The 17249-nt window shown below is 44.4% G+C and overlaps 1 protein-coding gene across 15 annotated transcripts in view; it reads left to right on the top strand.

Annotated features, from left to right (window-relative positions):
* The window catches only part of TRRAP (transformation/transcription domain associated protein), a 110906-nt gene that overhangs the window by 30632 nt on the left and 63025 nt on the right, over positions 1-17249 (top strand). For all 15 annotated transcript variants that reach the window (XR_003793067.1, XR_003793066.1, XR_003793069.1 and 12 more), the window contains 10 exons: positions 124-324; positions 2933-3084; positions 6668-6867; positions 8172-8389; positions 8507-8704; positions 9276-9536; positions 10074-10235; positions 12398-12494; positions 14058-14179; positions 14505-14675. Coding sequence is in view for 10 of the 15 variants with exons in the window: in XM_029219909.1 (XP_029075742.1) it covers positions 124-324; positions 2933-3084; positions 6668-6867; positions 8172-8389; positions 8507-8704; positions 9276-9536; positions 10074-10235; positions 12398-12494; positions 14058-14179; positions 14505-14675 (1782 nt within the window). In the remaining 5 variants the exon portion in view is untranslated. The remainder of the gene's footprint in view (positions 1-123; positions 325-2932; positions 3085-6667; positions 6868-8171; positions 8390-8506; positions 8705-9275; positions 9537-10073; positions 10236-12397; positions 12495-14057; positions 14180-14504; positions 14676-17249) is intronic.

Here is a 17249-nt window from a genome sequence, read left to right as displayed (position 1 = left end):
TTGGGGGACGGAGGTGGGAGGAGGAGTTTTTGCCGTGTAGTCTTTCATAACTTTTGAGTTGGGATTGGGGGACCGTGGGACTGCATCGCCTCGGAGGGTTAATGAAAGCGTACTGACTTTCAGGCTTTGTGGCGCACTTTACGCAACCCTGCAGACAGCATTTCGCACGTGGCCTATCGTGTCCTTGGTAAATTTGGTGGCAGTAACAGGAAGATGTTGAAGGAGTCCCAGAAGCTGCACTACGTCGTGACTGAAGTTCAAGGCCCCAGTATCACAGTGGAGTTTTCTGACTGTAAAGCATCTCTTCAGCTCCCGATGGAGAAGGTAAATTTTGGAGTCTCTGGGAGTTTCTTAAAGATACTGTAAGTTTCATTTTAAGACATTTAATTTCTATTTGAAAACATGGAAATAGAACATATACTTTTGGGGTGGGAATTTCTAACTCAAAGGAGATGAAGATTTATTGGGGCCCAGCTTGGTCGGTTGGAGCTTCCATCATTCCAGGAGGCCAGTGGGTGTTGTTGCCCCTGAGGACGTTGGACCCTTGGGCAGGACTGTCCTTCTTGATGGACCAGGAGGTGTCGCCCAGCCCACCCCACCCTTGCACTTAGTCTATTTTGATGTCCAATAGGTTTTACATTGTGTCATTTAGAACCCAGGTGAGTCCCGTTCCTGTCTCATTCCCGTCACTCCTGAGTACCTGCTTCTCTCCCAGCCTCTATCCAGACATGGCTCCTTAGCCCACCACGGACAGCTCTTTGGTTTCTCTCTGTGTGCCCTTTAGAACGCCTCTGCCCTTGTATAAAAATCAGCAGACTGTCCCCAGCGTGTTGTAGAGCACTCAGCTGCTTCTGCATGATCCTTACTGAACACCGCCCCTTCACCTTACTGACCCCTCCTGGTCCTTTGTCACACAGCTAAGGTTGTATTTATTACAATCTACGTTGTCACATTCGACTTTCCCCTTTTTATTATATGACCAGCCTTCCCGCCTGCGTTACAGCTATTGTTACCATGTCTTTTCAGAACACTTATCTAGCCGTTAATGTAATGTGCATTTTTGGAAAGGGTTTTATAGAAGCCTTTCACGTGTATCTGAGTGACTCAGCCATTTCAGTGAGCCAGACGCTGGCTGGGATTCTTGAACTCCTCGCAGGCCTGGTCTTAACAGCACCCTGTGGCCTGGAACCGCTCAAAGCCCTCCTTTTGCTCAGGCGCACTCTATTCTGTCCTGATGCATTGTATTGTAGAACTCAGCTTGTTTACCTTTCTGTATAAGGAGTTTACACACAGTAGTGATTTCTGTAATTCTTTTTTTTAAGCCAGACTTTACTGAACATTTGTGAGGAAGGGTACCCATCATGGGTAATGTCAGTCTGGAGTCGTTTCCTGTCGTCGTCTCTCAGTCCACCTGTCCCCCTACACACACACACCTTTTCCCCCCAAGTTTCTCAAGCACACAAATTGTGTCCACCCCTCTCCCAGCCCCACCCTATAGAACGGTGTCGCTTTCCAATCTTAGCTTCTCATCAAAACCTTTATCTAAATACTTGCCAAATAAACACTAGTTTCCCTGTAAGAAAATACAACTAAAATTCTGTCTTTACCTTGAAAATTACCACAGTGAACATACTGTGAATCTAGCCCGTTGCCACGTTTTAGGTCATTTCCTTAAGTTAGGATTCTATTTGCTTTAGCCCCATCAGTGGCAGGGTTGGTATTAGAATGAAAACTAAGACATCTGACTTTTACTTGACCTCTGCATAGATTAAGCAGAGCAAGAAAATCCCTGTAGAAGTAGTTCTTCCCCAAAGCATCTAAAGCATGGAAGAAATCAGGTTTTGAAGACAAGCTTCCATGGCCCTCCTGGACCCTCCCAGGGACTCTGTGGTGCTCTCGGAGCCCTTTTCCCAGCAGGTAGCATCCTGAGGGCCGTGGCACACCCTGCAGGGCTGAAGGAACCAGCAGGGAAGGGGATGACCAGCAGGGCAAGTGCCAGTGTATTTACATGACAGCAGTTCTGCTTTTGGCATACTTTACAATCCCTTTTTTGGCAGGGAAGGGACAGGTAATTGGCTCGTAGGTTATGTTGATTCTTAAAAATAACACTTCTCAGACTGTCCTTGCATGATTTATTACATAACCCTGAGCAGGTCAGAGGCAGCAGGAGAAAGGGCACTTCTCTGGTGCCCCAGAAGAGCTGGGACACGCAAGCTGGGAGTGATGCAGTGAGGGGCCCTTGTCACCCTCTGTGCTGTGTCGCCTGGCTGCGTCTGGAGGGTGGGGCCCCTGTCCGTGTCAGCTCTGGTTCCTCACACGTGGCCAGGATAAATCTTTAATCTTCAACACAGATGGGGGCTTTGATTTCTAGGTATATAAGTATCTTTAACATTAATATCTTAGCTGTTAAAGACTCCAAGTGTTTTTTTGTGTGTGATTGTTCCTTCCCTGCCTTCCTGGTCAACCTAATGAAAAGGCTAAAATGTATATGTAGCTATTGTAGGTTTTCTGAAAAAATGAAGTAAACCCTCTTTTAAAGAGAGAGTTTAGTAAAAGCTTAGGAAAGCCATCTTTTAGTTTTGAACTGAGACGACTCAGATGGTAGTTTGATCCAGCAAATCTGCCACAAGAGGCCTTCTGAGCTCACTTAATTTCTGGAATCTCCCATTGGCTACTTAAGCATGAAATTAGTGAACTCCACGTCCCATTTCAGTTTGAACCATGGCAGCTCTTGATGTCATAATATTTCTGTCACCTTCTCTGGAGGTTTCATTTGGAGAACACCTGCTAGCCTGTCTGCAGGCCCCCGTGCTCTCTTCAGGAGCAAGCAGGCATTCAGGTTCTCCTGCGTGGTGCACGTGCTTTCCGTGCAAGCTTCTCAGAGTCACGTCATTTCAGCACAGACTACAGTTTTTGCGTTTCTTTGCTGTAGGCCATTGAAACGGCTCTGGACTGCCTGAAGAGCGCCAACACAGAGCCCTACTACCGGAGACAGGCGTGGGAAGTGATCAGGTGCTTCCTGGTGGCAATGATGAGTCTGGAGGACAATAAACACGCACTCTACCAGCTCCTGGCACACCCTAAGTATGCTGATGATTTAATTCTCTGTGCTGGGACATAATTTGTTTCAGAAAATTAGGGATGGAGAGGACCTCCCAGATCTCTTAGTGTTTTAAGTATGTTTCTTCAGTTCAGGAAAATGACATGTTGTTTGCTCAGCAATGCTTCTCTTGCTTTTTAGAGAAAACGGGAAGAACCTTGGGCGGTTGCGAGTTAGAATTTCTCTCAGTCGTAATCCTCCTTTAGTATTGCCTCCTCCACTAGGGCGCAAGCTTCAGGAATCAAGGGTCAGTCCTCTCTCCCTTCGGCTCACCGTTACATTTGCAGCACCTGCACATGATAGGTGTTCAGGGGATCTTTTGCTTTTCCAATCCAGAGTGACCCTTTTGTGTGACATTTTTATTTCGCTCATATCACTTAAGGCTGTGACCTTTATATAATGATCTTTTGTGGTAATGTATGTTTGTCATCTTTCTGTGTTATAGGTTTCAGGGAAGAGGTTTTTTCTTTGTATTTTTACGTTTCTCACGGCATCAAAGATGATGCCAGATATATAGTAGGTGCTCAGTTGTTGAAAGAGCATTGGAGAGAGAGCGGTGAGAAATAGCCAAGTGCACAAGGAAATAAGGCAGCATGAATAAGAGCCCACAGAATCAGCAGAAAGAGATCTGCTCAGACTGAAGATATGAGGATCTCCACAGCTAGGTTATAACTATGCTTCTGCTGTGTTTAAAATAAATGAAAGGCAAACCTGAAAACATTCCAAGAAATTACAAACCTTATAAAAATTGCCCAAGCAGATTAAAGAAGAGAAAGGAGAAAGAGAATCTTTAGGTAAGAGATAAGTCAAAAGAAATTATCCAGAATGTGTGCAGAGAGAGAAAAAGATGAAAAATTTTAAAAAGAATTAAGAGACATGTAGAATAGTGTGAAGTGGCATAGTTGCTTGAAGTCCCACAGGAATGAAGAGCAAAGAAAAGGGCAATATGTGGTCAGATGTAATTGGGGTACAACTAAGGCTATATTTTGAGGGAAACTTGTAGCCTTAAGAATCATAATAGACTGGAAACAGTCCAGATGTCTGTCATCCGTGGTGTGTGGATACAACGAAATCTCAGCAGTAACAAGGAATTAACTACTGACTCGTGTTCCAAGATGATCATTTCCAACACCAGGCTAAGGGAAAGAAGCCAAACCCAGGGCTGCATATTGTACGGTTCCTTTTTTCTAATATAATTTTGAAAAAAAAATTTTTATTTTTTGGCTGCGTTGGGTCTTTGTTGCTGCGTGCGGGCTTTTCTCTCTAGTTGCGGTGAGCAGAGGCTACTCTTCATTGCGGTGTGCGGGCTTCTCGTTGAAGTGGCTTCTCTTGTTGCGGAGCACCGGCTCTAGGGGCATAGGCTTCAGTAGTTGCAGCACGCAGGCTCAGTAGTTGAGGCTCGTGGGCTCTAGAGCACAGGCTCAGTAGTTGTGGCACATGGGCTTAGTTTCTCTGCGGCATGTGGGATATTCCCGGCCCAGGGATTGAACCTGTGTCCCCTGCATTGGCAGGTGGATTCTTAACCACTGCGCCACCAGGGAAGTCCCATATGCTTTTGAAACTCATCCATGATGCAAAATTTGTAGTTTGCTCCTTTTCATTGCCGAATCATATTCTCTTGTATGGATATAAAATGGTGATTTTCTACCTCCATGTGCTCTTTTTTTTTACAAAGGAAGAGCTTTTTCTGTCTCCTTTCATATTTGTTTATAGTAGTATGGACTCATGGATTCTTAATTTATTTAAAGGGTGACAGTCCATTAATTTGGTGACCAGATTGTCTAGATTGAGTCACTGAGAGCCCCTCCTGGCTGGCTCTTGTATTCCTGTGTCGTGTCCCCATCAGTTTCTGAGCATCCTTTGTAGCTCAGCAGGATGTTTCTGGCTCACCTCGTGCCCTCTCTCCCCCAGCCCTGGAGTCACCATTCCCTTTCAAAGGAATGAGGGCTCCTGAAGAAATGGACACAGACCAAAGTCTCTCTGCTAGGTGTGCTCATTGTTTCTAAGCCTTTCAGCCTAATTTTTTGGTAAGCAGAAGTTCATGATATTACTGTGGTCAAGGTGATAAATTTTTCCTTTTGTTTTATGCTTTTTATTGTTTGTAAGAAATCATTTTCTGCATCCTCATCGTGAAGATACTCTTGTATTATCTTCTAAAAGCTCTGTAGTTCTGTCCTTTGCAGTTTGATCTTTATCCTCTAGAATTAACTTTTGTGAATGGAGTGGAGTAGGGGTCCATGTTTATATTTTGCCCTTTGGATATTCAGGACCCACTTATTTATAAAGACTGTTTGTTCTCCATCTCTGCATTCACAGATTGAGTACCTTCTAGAACCAGGCTCTGTTCAAGGTTTGTGTGGAAGACTGCATTCTTGCCTTCAAGGAATTTATATTCTGGTGGGGTAGACGGACAACAGCAGAAAGAAACAAATGCATAGTATTTCAGCTAGTGATAAGTGCTACTATGCATCGCAGGCTAAGTAGTGCGCTGGGCGGGAGGGAGTGTGGGGTGGGATGGGGCTGAGGTAGGGCCTCAGGGGAACACCAAGAAGACTTTAGATTTCGCCCTATGTTTCACAGGAAGTGGATGAAAGGCTATGACTTACTCTGGCTGACCGCAGGTTGTCTTGGCTTAAGCCAGAGGAGCCATGTACTGGGGTGTCAGGAACAGTGTGGAAGAGCAGGCCGGGGGGATGGTGGGACTCAGATGTCTGTTTGGGTTAGTTGGACCCAGTGGCCTTTTAAAGAGCATGATTACAATCTGGAAAAGAGCTGAGGAGACGTTCAGGTGGGGGGTGGGGAGTGTGACCACCACTCTTGCCTCTGTTTGAAGATGTTGCACGTGGAAATGAGGGCCTGTGTATTTTATTAGTTTTGGGGGAAGAACCAGAGAGTGAGTGGGCAAATATTAGAGGCAGACTCTGGTCACAGAAAGAAATTTGTTACTTGGACCAGTTCACGGTTGGAAGAAACTAAAAATTTTTTAAATATTGATGACCATTTCTTATCCTTGTGTTTGATGTGTGCTTCCCTGACTCTGCTTTCTTGGGTTTTAGTTAATCTCATATAATTGGCAGTAAATCCTTTATCCATTTAGACCCATAGCCCCATTTGATTCTGTACCTAGTGGTGTGACTTTTCAACATATAAAAGGTATATAGTTGCCTTTAAGTAATAGCTTTTTTTCATCTCTCTTTGATCATTGATACTTCTTACAATTTGGCTTATTTAATTGTAAAAGATTAACATCAAACATCAAATTTCTTAAAATAGAAAATAATTACAAAAATATTGAATGTGCTCTCCTTTTGTAATTTACCTCTGATTCATTACCTGTGCTCATATTAGGTAGAACGTATTTGGTGTCTCTTGAACCATTGGCTATAAACATTCATCATGAAATTCATCATGTTTGATTCCAAAGTGTTGCTGAAATTAAAGCAGAGAATTCACTCAGGCCTATCTGCACGAGAGGAAAGTGGGCAGGTTGAAAATAAGTAAGTTGTAGTGGAATCATTGGCTCAGGACTTGAGTGTCGTGATGATGGATTTAATTGTTGTCTTGCAGCTTTACAGAAAAGACCATACCCAATGTCATCATATCACATCGCTACAAAGCTCAAGACACTCCAGCTCGGAAGACGTTTGAGCAGGCTCTGACCGGGGCGTTCATGTCCGCTGTCATTAAAGACCTCCGGCCCAGTGCCCTGCCCTTTGTAGCCAGCTTGATTCGCCACTACACAATGGTGGCAGTTGCCCAGCAGTGCGGTGAGTGGGACAGAGAAGTGGTGGGTTGAGGCCTTCGGGGAGCTTCAGAAACTCGGTCAGACGCTGTGTTTCAGAGAAGCTGAGTTTGGCTGATTGGTTTTTGGCTTTTGTTTCATAGTTTTCCACTCATTCTATTGACAGAGATAGTTGGTATATCAGCGGTGGGTGCTGTATTCACTTGAAAATTGTCACCAAGTTTTACCTATAAAATACACCGAGTTTAACATTTTGGCCCTTTGTTTTTCATCCTGGGGGCTGAGTACTTTTGGACCCTCTGTGTGTAGAACAGGGACAGTTTGTGGTCGCACCCCTTGCTGGTCCCCTGTCCTTGGCAGTGTTTCCAAGGCTCAACCTCCGCTCTGCCGCGTCACCCGCTGGCCGCTCCTCGGTCTCCAGGCTCTGCTCCTGGGGCCCCTGGCGTCGTCCTGCCTGGGCGCTCCTCACCTCTGCTCCGGGTTCTCAGGCTCTGGGTGGTGAAGGACCCATTTTGTTTGTCTCTGTGTTTCTAAGCCACTGCAGACTGGTGATTTTGGAAAAGACAGTAAAAATGTCACCACACCGCCAATTGCTAAGTTTCTGAACACTTAATCTCATCTTAATCTCAGTGCTGGTCAGTGGGCACGCACACTTGAGTAGCACTTTGGGTCCTTGGAGCCCCTCACCCTCGATCGACAAGTAGTTTTATCCAGACACTGCAGAACACAGAACTTCCCCTCCTTTTTTTTAACTCTTCCTGCCTGGACAGTCAGTGCTGTACAGTTTAACACTTAGGTTGTTTCTCAGTGTTTCCAGCAGACCTGTATGCTTCTCAGTAACTCCCATCTTGCCTCATGCTGGGCGCCTGCCAGGTATGAATGAACGGTTGCTGGCAGACTGTTCTCTGTGGGGGTTAGGTTTTGCAGGTGGATGTTGTTGCTTTTTACTGTTACTTGTATGTCAGGAGTGTCCAGAGCATAACCCACGGTCATTCCATATTGTACCTCTTGGCCTCGCTGATGATTTTTTTAAAGAAGATACCTGATTGTGGTTCTCATTTTAAACTAATACATCTTTGAATTGGGATTGAGAAAGGGTGAAGATATCAGTGTGTAATGGAAAACATTCAGAAAAATAGCCTTAGTGCAAGTCAAATCACTTAGTTTATAAATAACTGCAGTTTACCAGCAGTTGGTCTGGAGTACCAGGGTTGGGCTTTTATTAAATTCCTAACCTCAAGGAAAAACACGAGGTAGTTTTGCAATTTGAGGGACGAGAATGTGGAGCTAAACTCGACTTTCCCTCGTGCCCTCTGCATCTCCTTTCAGGTCCCTTCTTGCTCCCCTGCTACCAGGTGGGCAGCCAGCCCAGCACCGCCATGTTTCACAGTGAAGAGAACGGGTCGAAAGGAATGGACCCCTTGGTCCTCATTGATGCGATAGCTATTTGTATGGCGTATGAAGAAAAGGAACTTTGCAAGATCGGGGAGGTGGCCCTTGCTGTGATATTTGATGTTGCGAGTATCATCCTGGGCTCAAAGGAGAGGGTAAGGAAGGACTGAGGTCTGTGTGGGCATGTTTGTGCTTGAGGGTGGTCGTTTTGGAAATCACTCACAGTGTAAGAACTGAGTAACACCGTACGGGTTGTGTGCGTTTTTCTCCAGGCGTGCCAGCTGCCCCTCTTCTCTTATATCGTGGAACGCTTGTGCGCGTGCTGCTACGAGCAGGCCTGGTACGCAAAGCTGGGGGGTGTGGTGTCCATTAAGTTCCTCATGGAGCGGCTGCCTCTCACTTGGGTTCTGCAGAACCAGCAAACCTTCCTCAAAGCTCTTCTCTTTGTCATGATGGACTTGACTGGAGAGGTAGGTGATGGGTGACCCCAGACCTAACCATCCTGGTTCAAGATGATGCTTTGCCTGGAGCACAGTTGGTTTCAGACAGTTCTGCAAATATGCTCTCCTAGAAGCTTAGAAAACATTACAGCATCTTTAATGAAAGGACAGATCAGAGCCCTCAGGTTCTCTTTCTTTGAGGATCTAAATACTTGTCTGTCTTGATGAACAGCCCCTGGCCAGAGTACTTAACTGGCCAGAAGTTTCTATAGGAGTCGTGTTCTTTATGAACCTCTGTGCAGATATAACACAAACAAATAGAAGATGGTGGGCATTGCCTGCTTAAATCCATTCGGTAAACACAAGGATCAAGTCTAGATCCGCATTTTCTTTTCTGAATGACAGACAGAAATTACCTATGAGCAGGAGAGTTAGCTACCGGAATACCTTGCAGACGTTAATGAAGCAGACTTGATACATTAGCTGGCGTGAGGGGCGTGCGCCCCCAGTGACAGCGTTTGTTGGGGGTAGTGTGTGCAGGAGACGTGGGTGCTGTGGGCAGCATCGCCCCCTTTCGTGCTAAGGAGTCCCTGGCCTGCAGGTTTCCAATGGGGCAGTCGCCATGGCCAAGACCACCCTGGAGCAGCTTCTGATGAGGTGTGCGACGCCCCTGAAGGACGAGGAGAGGGCTGAGGAGATCATGGCGGCCCAGGAGAAGTCCTTCCACCACGTGACCCATGACCTGGTTCGGGAAGTCACGTCTCCAAACTCAACCGTGAGGAAGCAGGCTATGCACTCCCTGCAGGTGCTGGCCCAGGTCACCGGGAAAAGCGTGACCGTGATAATGGAACCTCATAAGGAGGTGAGACGTCTGTCACCAAACTAGGGTTATTGGAACCTAGTTTGAAGTTTGAAACCTAGCTTGAAACCTTTGAAGACTTTTTGTTCCTTCAAATTTGACTTGTAGATGATATGGAATTTGTAATTTTGTGTCCAGTAAACAGAGTGCTATTACATATGCTCTTTTTGAGAGCATGCAGACAGCAACATGCTTATGTTTATGTCTGTATCAGTAATTGTGAGTGTCAAGGGAGTAGAGTGCTGGTTTCCTGGGCCTGTAGAGCACAACCTGATGGTCCTGTTCTTGTTTTGGTGGTGGTGGTTGTGAGAGAGGTTACTCTGGACCCGTAGGAATTAAACGTAGCTGACGTGCATCTTTCCATGACCCAGTGTCAGCATATGAAACAGAGCCTCCCTTTCCTAACTAAAGGACGTCTGTGGTAACTTTTGATCTCATTTATGGTTTTCAGATTGCTAATTGGCTTAGAACATTGTGATGAGAGGTGTTTGCTTTCTGAGGGGCGGCTGGTCAGTGATGCTTCCTCCCTGCCTCTCCCAGGTTCTCCAGGATATGGTCCCACCTAAGAAGCATTTGCTCCGACACCAGCCTGCCAACGCGCAGATTGGCCTGATGGAGGGGAACACGTTCTGTACCACGTTGCAGCCCAGGCTCTTCACAATGGACCTTAACGTGGTGGAGCATAAGGTGTTCTACACAGAGGTAGGGGGGTGGTGGTACGGCGTGGTGTGGATGGTGATGACGTGTGTCTGGTAACCTGTCTTTGTGCACGAAGACTGGTCAGGCAGCACTCAGAAGGCATGGGTGGTGACCATGGTAACCGGCCATCGCCTGGCTCAGGCCCCGGCACAGGTATGTTACGTCCGGGATTGGCGGGGAGGTAGGCATGGTGACTAGAGATGTCCGGTAGAATGTGGGGGGTTTCTGAGTCTGTCGAGCTCTCTTAGCCCTCCACAGGGAGCCTTGCTCTTCAGGACCTTGAGCTTGTATTCTAGAGATGAGGCTGTAGCATCTACCTTAATCACTCTTGTATCAATAGGTGCCCAGTGTACTGAATTCATCAATCACTTGAATGTGCCGTGTGCAGTTGAGAACTCACTTCACGTGAGTGCCCTTACCTAGTTCTGGCAGCACCCCATGAAGTACAGATACTGATGATTCTCATTTTGAAGATGCAGAATCTGAGCCTTAGGGTTTGTTAGACACCTAACACTACAGAGCAGGTGAGCTGGAGAGCTTAGGGTGGAACCACCACGGTTGTTTAGAGCCTGGTTTCTAATCATTCCGCTGTCCTGCTGGGCTCTTGTTTAGTGGACTTGACTTGCCCCTTGACCCAAGGTAACAGGCGGTGGTGGGTGGCACTTTATAAGTGTTTGTCACCGTAAATATTACAGTGTGGGATGAAATTAGACAGTGATAAATAGAAATTAAACTAAAAATACAGTCAAATTATAAGCATTAATTCTTAGACTCTGTAATGGGCTGTTGATTAGTCCCAATCTGAAATTTTTATGAGACATGAATCATACTTCTGGAGGCATTGTCAGAGAACTGAGGCAAAAGTCGTAAGGAAGCAAATTCTTCCTTATCCACGCTAAGTCTGAATTTCTGATTATGAAAAATTTACCTCTTGATTCTTAAAGTCCTATGTTTTTGCTTGGACATAAGGTCATTGATCATGTGTTCTAGCTGAGATCATTTATACCTTGTTATATCCCTTGTATAACATCACTCATAAGATTTGATGGAGGGTCCAGGAGAGCCCCTGGAGAATGGGAGGGGAGCTTCCTTTGGGGGCTTCAGAGGCAGATGTGTTGTAACCTATGGGGAAAATTCCTCATGGAGCTGGAGACCAGAAACTGGTAGTGAGTGTTTACATTTCAGGAATCTAAACTGGTTTTGAAAGTGTTCATCAGGATACCAGCTGCATCAAAACATGTGAGGATCTTTCGGAAAATAGAAACTCTTGAGTCCTCTTCCCGAAGATTTAGGTTCAGTAGATTTGGGGTCAGACCTGGGAATCTACTGCCTAAAAACTTCCCAGGTGATTCTGGTGTGGCCACGTTTGGAAGTCTGGCTTTCTGATTTAGTTTCTGATGCTCGCTCTCTCTCTAGATGTAGATAGAGGGATCTATATATGTGTGTGTATACAAATATGTTATATATGAGGAGAGTGTTACTGAAGGTTTCCTCTGGGGAGTGGAATAGGGTGGGTGGTTGAAATGCTTTTCTCTATACATCCTCCTCTACTGTTTTAAATATTTTACTAGGTAGGAAACTTTAAGGGAAAAAAACGGTACGATTTTCCAGGATGTCAACAGAAGGGGAAAGTAGTAATAGAACACCATATATAATATTTTAGATATTAGATATATAAATGTGTACTGGTCTGTTAAAGTGTCTGGAAGGCTAGCCACTGGAGTGTATGCGTTATGGTATTTCCAGCGAAATACTTCCTGCTTATGCTACTTTGTACTTGAAAAGAAAGAAAAAAAAAAAGGCTTACTGCTCACTCTTGAATTATAACATGTATGTTTCTTGGGCACTGGCCCAAGGCATTGGGAAGCAGCTCTGAACGAGGAGGAGTTGTACCCGCCATCTTGGAATTTGCATTGAGATGAAGTGATCCTCTGTGTAAAGAAAAAACATTATGGTATCAGAGTGGGTCAGAAAGTGTCACAGAGGTTGACTGAGTTTTGCTTTAGAATAAGGAAGCTCAAGCACATTTCGATACTTAAATGCTTTGGGATTTGGGTTTAGTTTGTTAATCATGTTGTGTGTGGCAGATCGCTGTGTTCTGTTACTTGCAAGGTTATTGTGTCTTCACAGTGAGAGCAGGCTAAATTAAGTTCTATCTTTTGCAGCTCTTGAATTTGTGCGAGGCTGAAGATTCAGCTTTAACAAAACTGCCCTGTTATAAAAGCCTTCCGTCACTCGTACCTTTACGAATTGCAGCCTTAAGTAAGTTCATGTAAATATGAGACAAGTTACGGGTACAAAAGTGAAGGGAGGGCTTCCCTAGTGGGGCAGTGGTTGAGAGTCCGCCTGCCGATGCAGGGGACGCGGGTTCGTGCCCCGGTCCGGGAGGATCCCACATGCCGCGGAGCAGCTGGGCCCGTGAGCCATGGCCGCTGAGCCTGCGCGTCCGGAGCCTGTGCTCCGCAACGGGAGAGGCCACGGCAGTGAGAGGCCCGCGTACCGCCAAAAAAAAGAAAAAAGTGAAGGGAGACAGTGGCGTTTTTTTGTTGTCTAATTTTTCTGACTTTTTAAGGTGGAAAAAAAAATTGTGTTTGTATATTTATCAAACTACATAGTGAGACGTCAATGGATTATATAGATTGCTAGGATTTAAATAATTGTTTTTACTCTAATAAACTGGATTTTACTCTGTAGTAAGCTCTTTATAGCTGTCTTATGGGAACTATATATATCTCTAAAGTATGTATCTCTCTAATATTCTGGTTTAAGAGAGTTGTCATACCATTCCTATCTTGCCATTTTCATCTGAATCGGAGTATTTAGACCTTTTTAAACTTTTTAATGATTCAGAAGCATTTGAGACTCCTGCTGTCTCTAGGCTTTCATTAAGAATGTGTTATCATTGTTTAGCACAGGAATTGTACATAGTTTAGGAACGTATACTAGATCAGTACTCACCCTCATGCTTAGAAACAGTCATTTCCCCCTTTTTTGATAAATACCCAATACAAGTTGCTCAGTTGACTTTGTCTCTTGTTGACTTTTATACACTTAATAAAATATTACCAGAATCCTCGTTGAATTAGAGGTAGAGGAGCTGAGAGGCAGACCATAATACTTGAGCTTGAGGATGGGGCTCAAGACAAGCTAGCCAGAGTTGGGGTGGGTGGGGCGTTGGGAGCTTCTCACACTTCCTGGTGGGTGCCTCTCAGGCGTTCGTGTCAGACGGCATGGGCATTGCTCTTGCTACAATGTTACCCCTTAACTAAGCTTTAACATAGAGGCTGGAGGCATGTCGTGTTGCCTAAGGATATTTGCATTTTCAAAGCCTTTAACCCCCCAAGTTGGGAGGAGACCACCTGATTAGACTTGGATAGTGGAGACACGCTGGGCTGTGTGTGTCTATTTCCTTCATCACCAGAGTCTGAGGCTCTACCCTCGGCTAATTCAGCATGTGTCCGCCCACAGGTCAGCCGTGCTCTCACCTGTGAGGATGTCTTGGGGGCATGGGTGCATTGGGGACCCCCTTCAGCCCTTGTTTTCCCATTGTTTCTCTCCTTCAGCCCTTCTTCATCTTATCTGGGCAGTAAGATTTATCATGGACTTTCTGGCAGGCTGTTGCCTTCTTAGATAATAGTGTTCACTCTTAGGTAATAGTGAGCCTGTGAGTAGAAGGCCGTGCATGCTTTTGTCTTTCAAGAGGCCAGATACTAGGAAAGAAGTTCAGTGACTCATATATTTGTTGGTTGGTAAGAGCCTTTAGACTAGGAAATTGTACGTTTTTCAGGCTAACGATGAAAATTATATTGATTTCTCTCCCTAAAGATGCGCTTGCTGCCTGCAATTACCTTCCTCAGTCCAGAGAGAAGATCATTGCTGCCCTCTTCAAAGCCCTTAATTCAACCAACAGTGAGCTCCAGGAGGCCGGGGAAGCCTGTATGAGAAAGGTGAGCGAGGGCTGGGCGGGTGTGAGTTCTGCATTGAGTTCTTCCTGTTGACCTTGTCTGTATCCTGGGAGTCGGCCTGTGGTTAATAACATACCAGATTGTAATAGTGTCTCTATCTGTTTCATAGTCATCCTGAGCCCTTTAAAAAGTAAACAGTAATGACTAGTCTTCCTCATTTCATCATAAACTTCTGGAATATATACGGTTTCATACTGCATTTTCCCAAGCAAAGCAAAAACTTGCTGCTAGAGTTGAATATGAGTTCCATTCTGTTATGAAGTATACTCTGATATCTGTTTTCCTTTGTAACCTTTTTTTAAAATAGTTTTTAGAAGGTGCTACCATAGAAGTAGATCAAATCCATACTCATATGAGACCTTTGTTGATGATGCTGGGGGATTATCGGAGCTTGACACTGAACGTCGTGAATCGTCTGACCTCGGTGACCAGGCTCTTCCCAAACTCCTTCAATGATAAATTTTGTGATCAGATGATGGTAAGCCAAATGCATACAAATTCTATGATAAACCTGAAAAATTAAATTATTTTTTTTAAATGAGTAATGCATTTACATGGTTTATAACTCAGAAGGTGTAAAAGGGTGTCTGTGAAAAGCCTCCCTCCCACCCCCGTCCTCCAGCCACCCAGTTCCTCTTCTGGGGGACCACCAGTGTTAAGTTTCCTGTGTGTCCTTCTAGAGATGTTTCCCATTTGTAGTGGGACATATGTCTCTTAGTTCCCACAAAGGGAAGTGCAATACATACATACATCTTACTTTTTCCATTTACCATCCCATCATTTCATATCAGTACGTAAAGCGTTTCTTCATTCTGTCTTATGGCTACATGATATTTCATGATGGGAACATGCCAGAATGTACTGAATCATTCCCCACTTGGTGAACATCTAGCTTTTTCCCAGTCTTTGGCCTTTATAGACAGTGATGCAGTGAAAAACTTGTAAGAGCATTAGAAGTCCTTTGAGTTTTTACAGTTATCAAGGAAATAATTGTGCAAAGAAAAGATCTGACAGTGTTTAAACGTGAGGTGTAAACAGATGAAAGGGGTTTCAAGTATTAACTTTATTTTGCATTCTGTAAATAAACATTTGTAAATAATTTATTAACTTAATTTCATGGTACGTTACTGCAAACATGCATGTGTTTTTTATGCAGCTTTTTAACCTCACATGCTGGTTTCTTCTCATCTACAGACGCCTAAGAAATGAACAATGGCCCAAATACCTAAGTGGGAATTGATAGTATTATGATTGGTCCTAAAACTTTTAAGTGATGCCCTAGTAGTAGAGTGTAATTTTCCAAATTGAAAGGCTCTTTCCCTTTAAGCTTCCATGTGTAATACACATACATACCTATCAATTTACATGCATACAAACATTCATAATCATGGTTAAAGTAAATGAAATTATATCACTTCCCAGTCAGAGCACATCAAATACACACATCTTACCTCATCTTATGACCTTTGGTTCTTTCATGTATGAGATCTGTGCATGTGTTCTAATCTCCTAGTGTTTTTATGTTTGTCTCCTTTTAAAACTGGTCTCTCTCTACCCTCTGTAGGCTGTCATTTCTTGCTGCCTTTGCATGCCTGCCTGAAACAACTTTCTTTTTGTGTGTTGTTTTTTTTTTTTCACTCCAGTCTAACCCGTTAGATCTGTGAGCTGGGAATTCATTCAGTAAACATTGTTCTCCAGATTTTTTTAGAACGGAGTAAACAGGGAATTCCCTGGTGGTCCAGTGGTTAGGACTCTGAACTTTCACTGCCGGGGGCACGGATTCAATCCCTGGTTGGGGAACTAAGATCCTGCAAGACGTGCAGCACGGCCAAAAAAAGAAAAAAAGAACAGAACTGTATCACATCTGTAGTTTCTGACTAAGGCCAAGAGTCTTCTTCCTTAAAGTACATGGGTTTTTTGTTTCTGGTTTGTTGAGGGGATTTTTCTTTTTCCTTCTCTGACATTCTAGCCACGTTCTGAGTGGTTGAATGCCTCTGAAAGCAGAGAGTGCTGATGTACTTGGATACAGAATAACTGAGGCTTCTGTTTGTCCAGCCATCTCGCCCAAGTCCAGCCAGGTCCTGTGCTGTGGTGCTTCTGCGTTTGTGGTGCTGGCCTTGCGCATGGACCCTGTGGTCTGCCACGTTCGTCCTTACTGAGCCGTGTTCTTCAGAACTGGGCTCAGTCATCAACCTCTGTTTTCCCTCATTTGATACACTTTTGGGGTGAACAGCTCAAGCCTTCAGCATAAGTTTAAGAGATAGGACACCTTACTGTCTAGGGTGGGCATTCGTAAAGACACCCCTGAACATTTTCCTTTCTTATAATTTCAACTGCTTGACATTTGATCTTGAAGTTTCTTATATGGTTAGTTGTTTTGGAAATCTCCTTATTGAACTAAAAGTGAGCTTTATATACCAATCAGTGTTATTTTTTTCCTTTGGGAAATCTGAAAGCAGCTGCCCGTTTTCTGTACCTTTAATTTTGTTACTGTCATATCTTTGGCATAAATAGCTATTCTAGTAAAATAGAGGTTTTATGAATATATATTCTGATGGTATCCTTCAAGGAATTTTACTGGTAAAATCTTGTGAGTGTATTTAGTTTCTTTGAAGAAATGTATATTATTTTAATGTTTCTCAATGTGTGTTCCTTGGAACACTGGCTTTAGAAGATATAGGGTTTCTGTGAAAAACAGTAAGTAACTAAGTAAGTTTGGGAAGCACCACTTAACTGTGTTCCCCTCTTGAAGTTTTACAAGGTCTGTGGACATTAAAGGCTCAGAGAAAAGTGGACGTATTTGAACCATCTGTCCCCGAGCCTGTTTGTGACTGAGGAGTCCTTTTTAAAGTAGCTTGTTAACTTCCTGCAGGGCAGTGTTTTGAAGAACAGGTTTGGACAGTGTAGGATCATGAAGCTGTTGTTTGGATGCCCCTGTGTGGTTTAGCTTGGGCTCTGAGCTCTTGTCGCTGGGTTTTGCTGGACCCCGTTGAGGGCGGGAGCCTGGCTGCCACAGGCTGGGTCAGCCTGAGTTGCTGTGGCCTGGGGATCG

The sequence above is a fragment of the Monodon monoceros genome, unplaced genomic scaffold (genome assembly GCF_005190385.1).
Source record: "Monodon monoceros isolate NGI ecotype Baffin Bay Population unplaced genomic scaffold, NGI_Narwhal_1 Super_Scaffold_13, whole genome shotgun sequence".
In the NCBI taxonomy this organism is placed as follows: Eukaryota; Metazoa; Chordata; class Mammalia; order Artiodactyla; family Monodontidae; genus Monodon; species Monodon monoceros.
The sequence above is the reverse complement of the archived record's forward strand: the minus strand, read 5'-3'. Positions and strand labels throughout refer to the sequence as shown.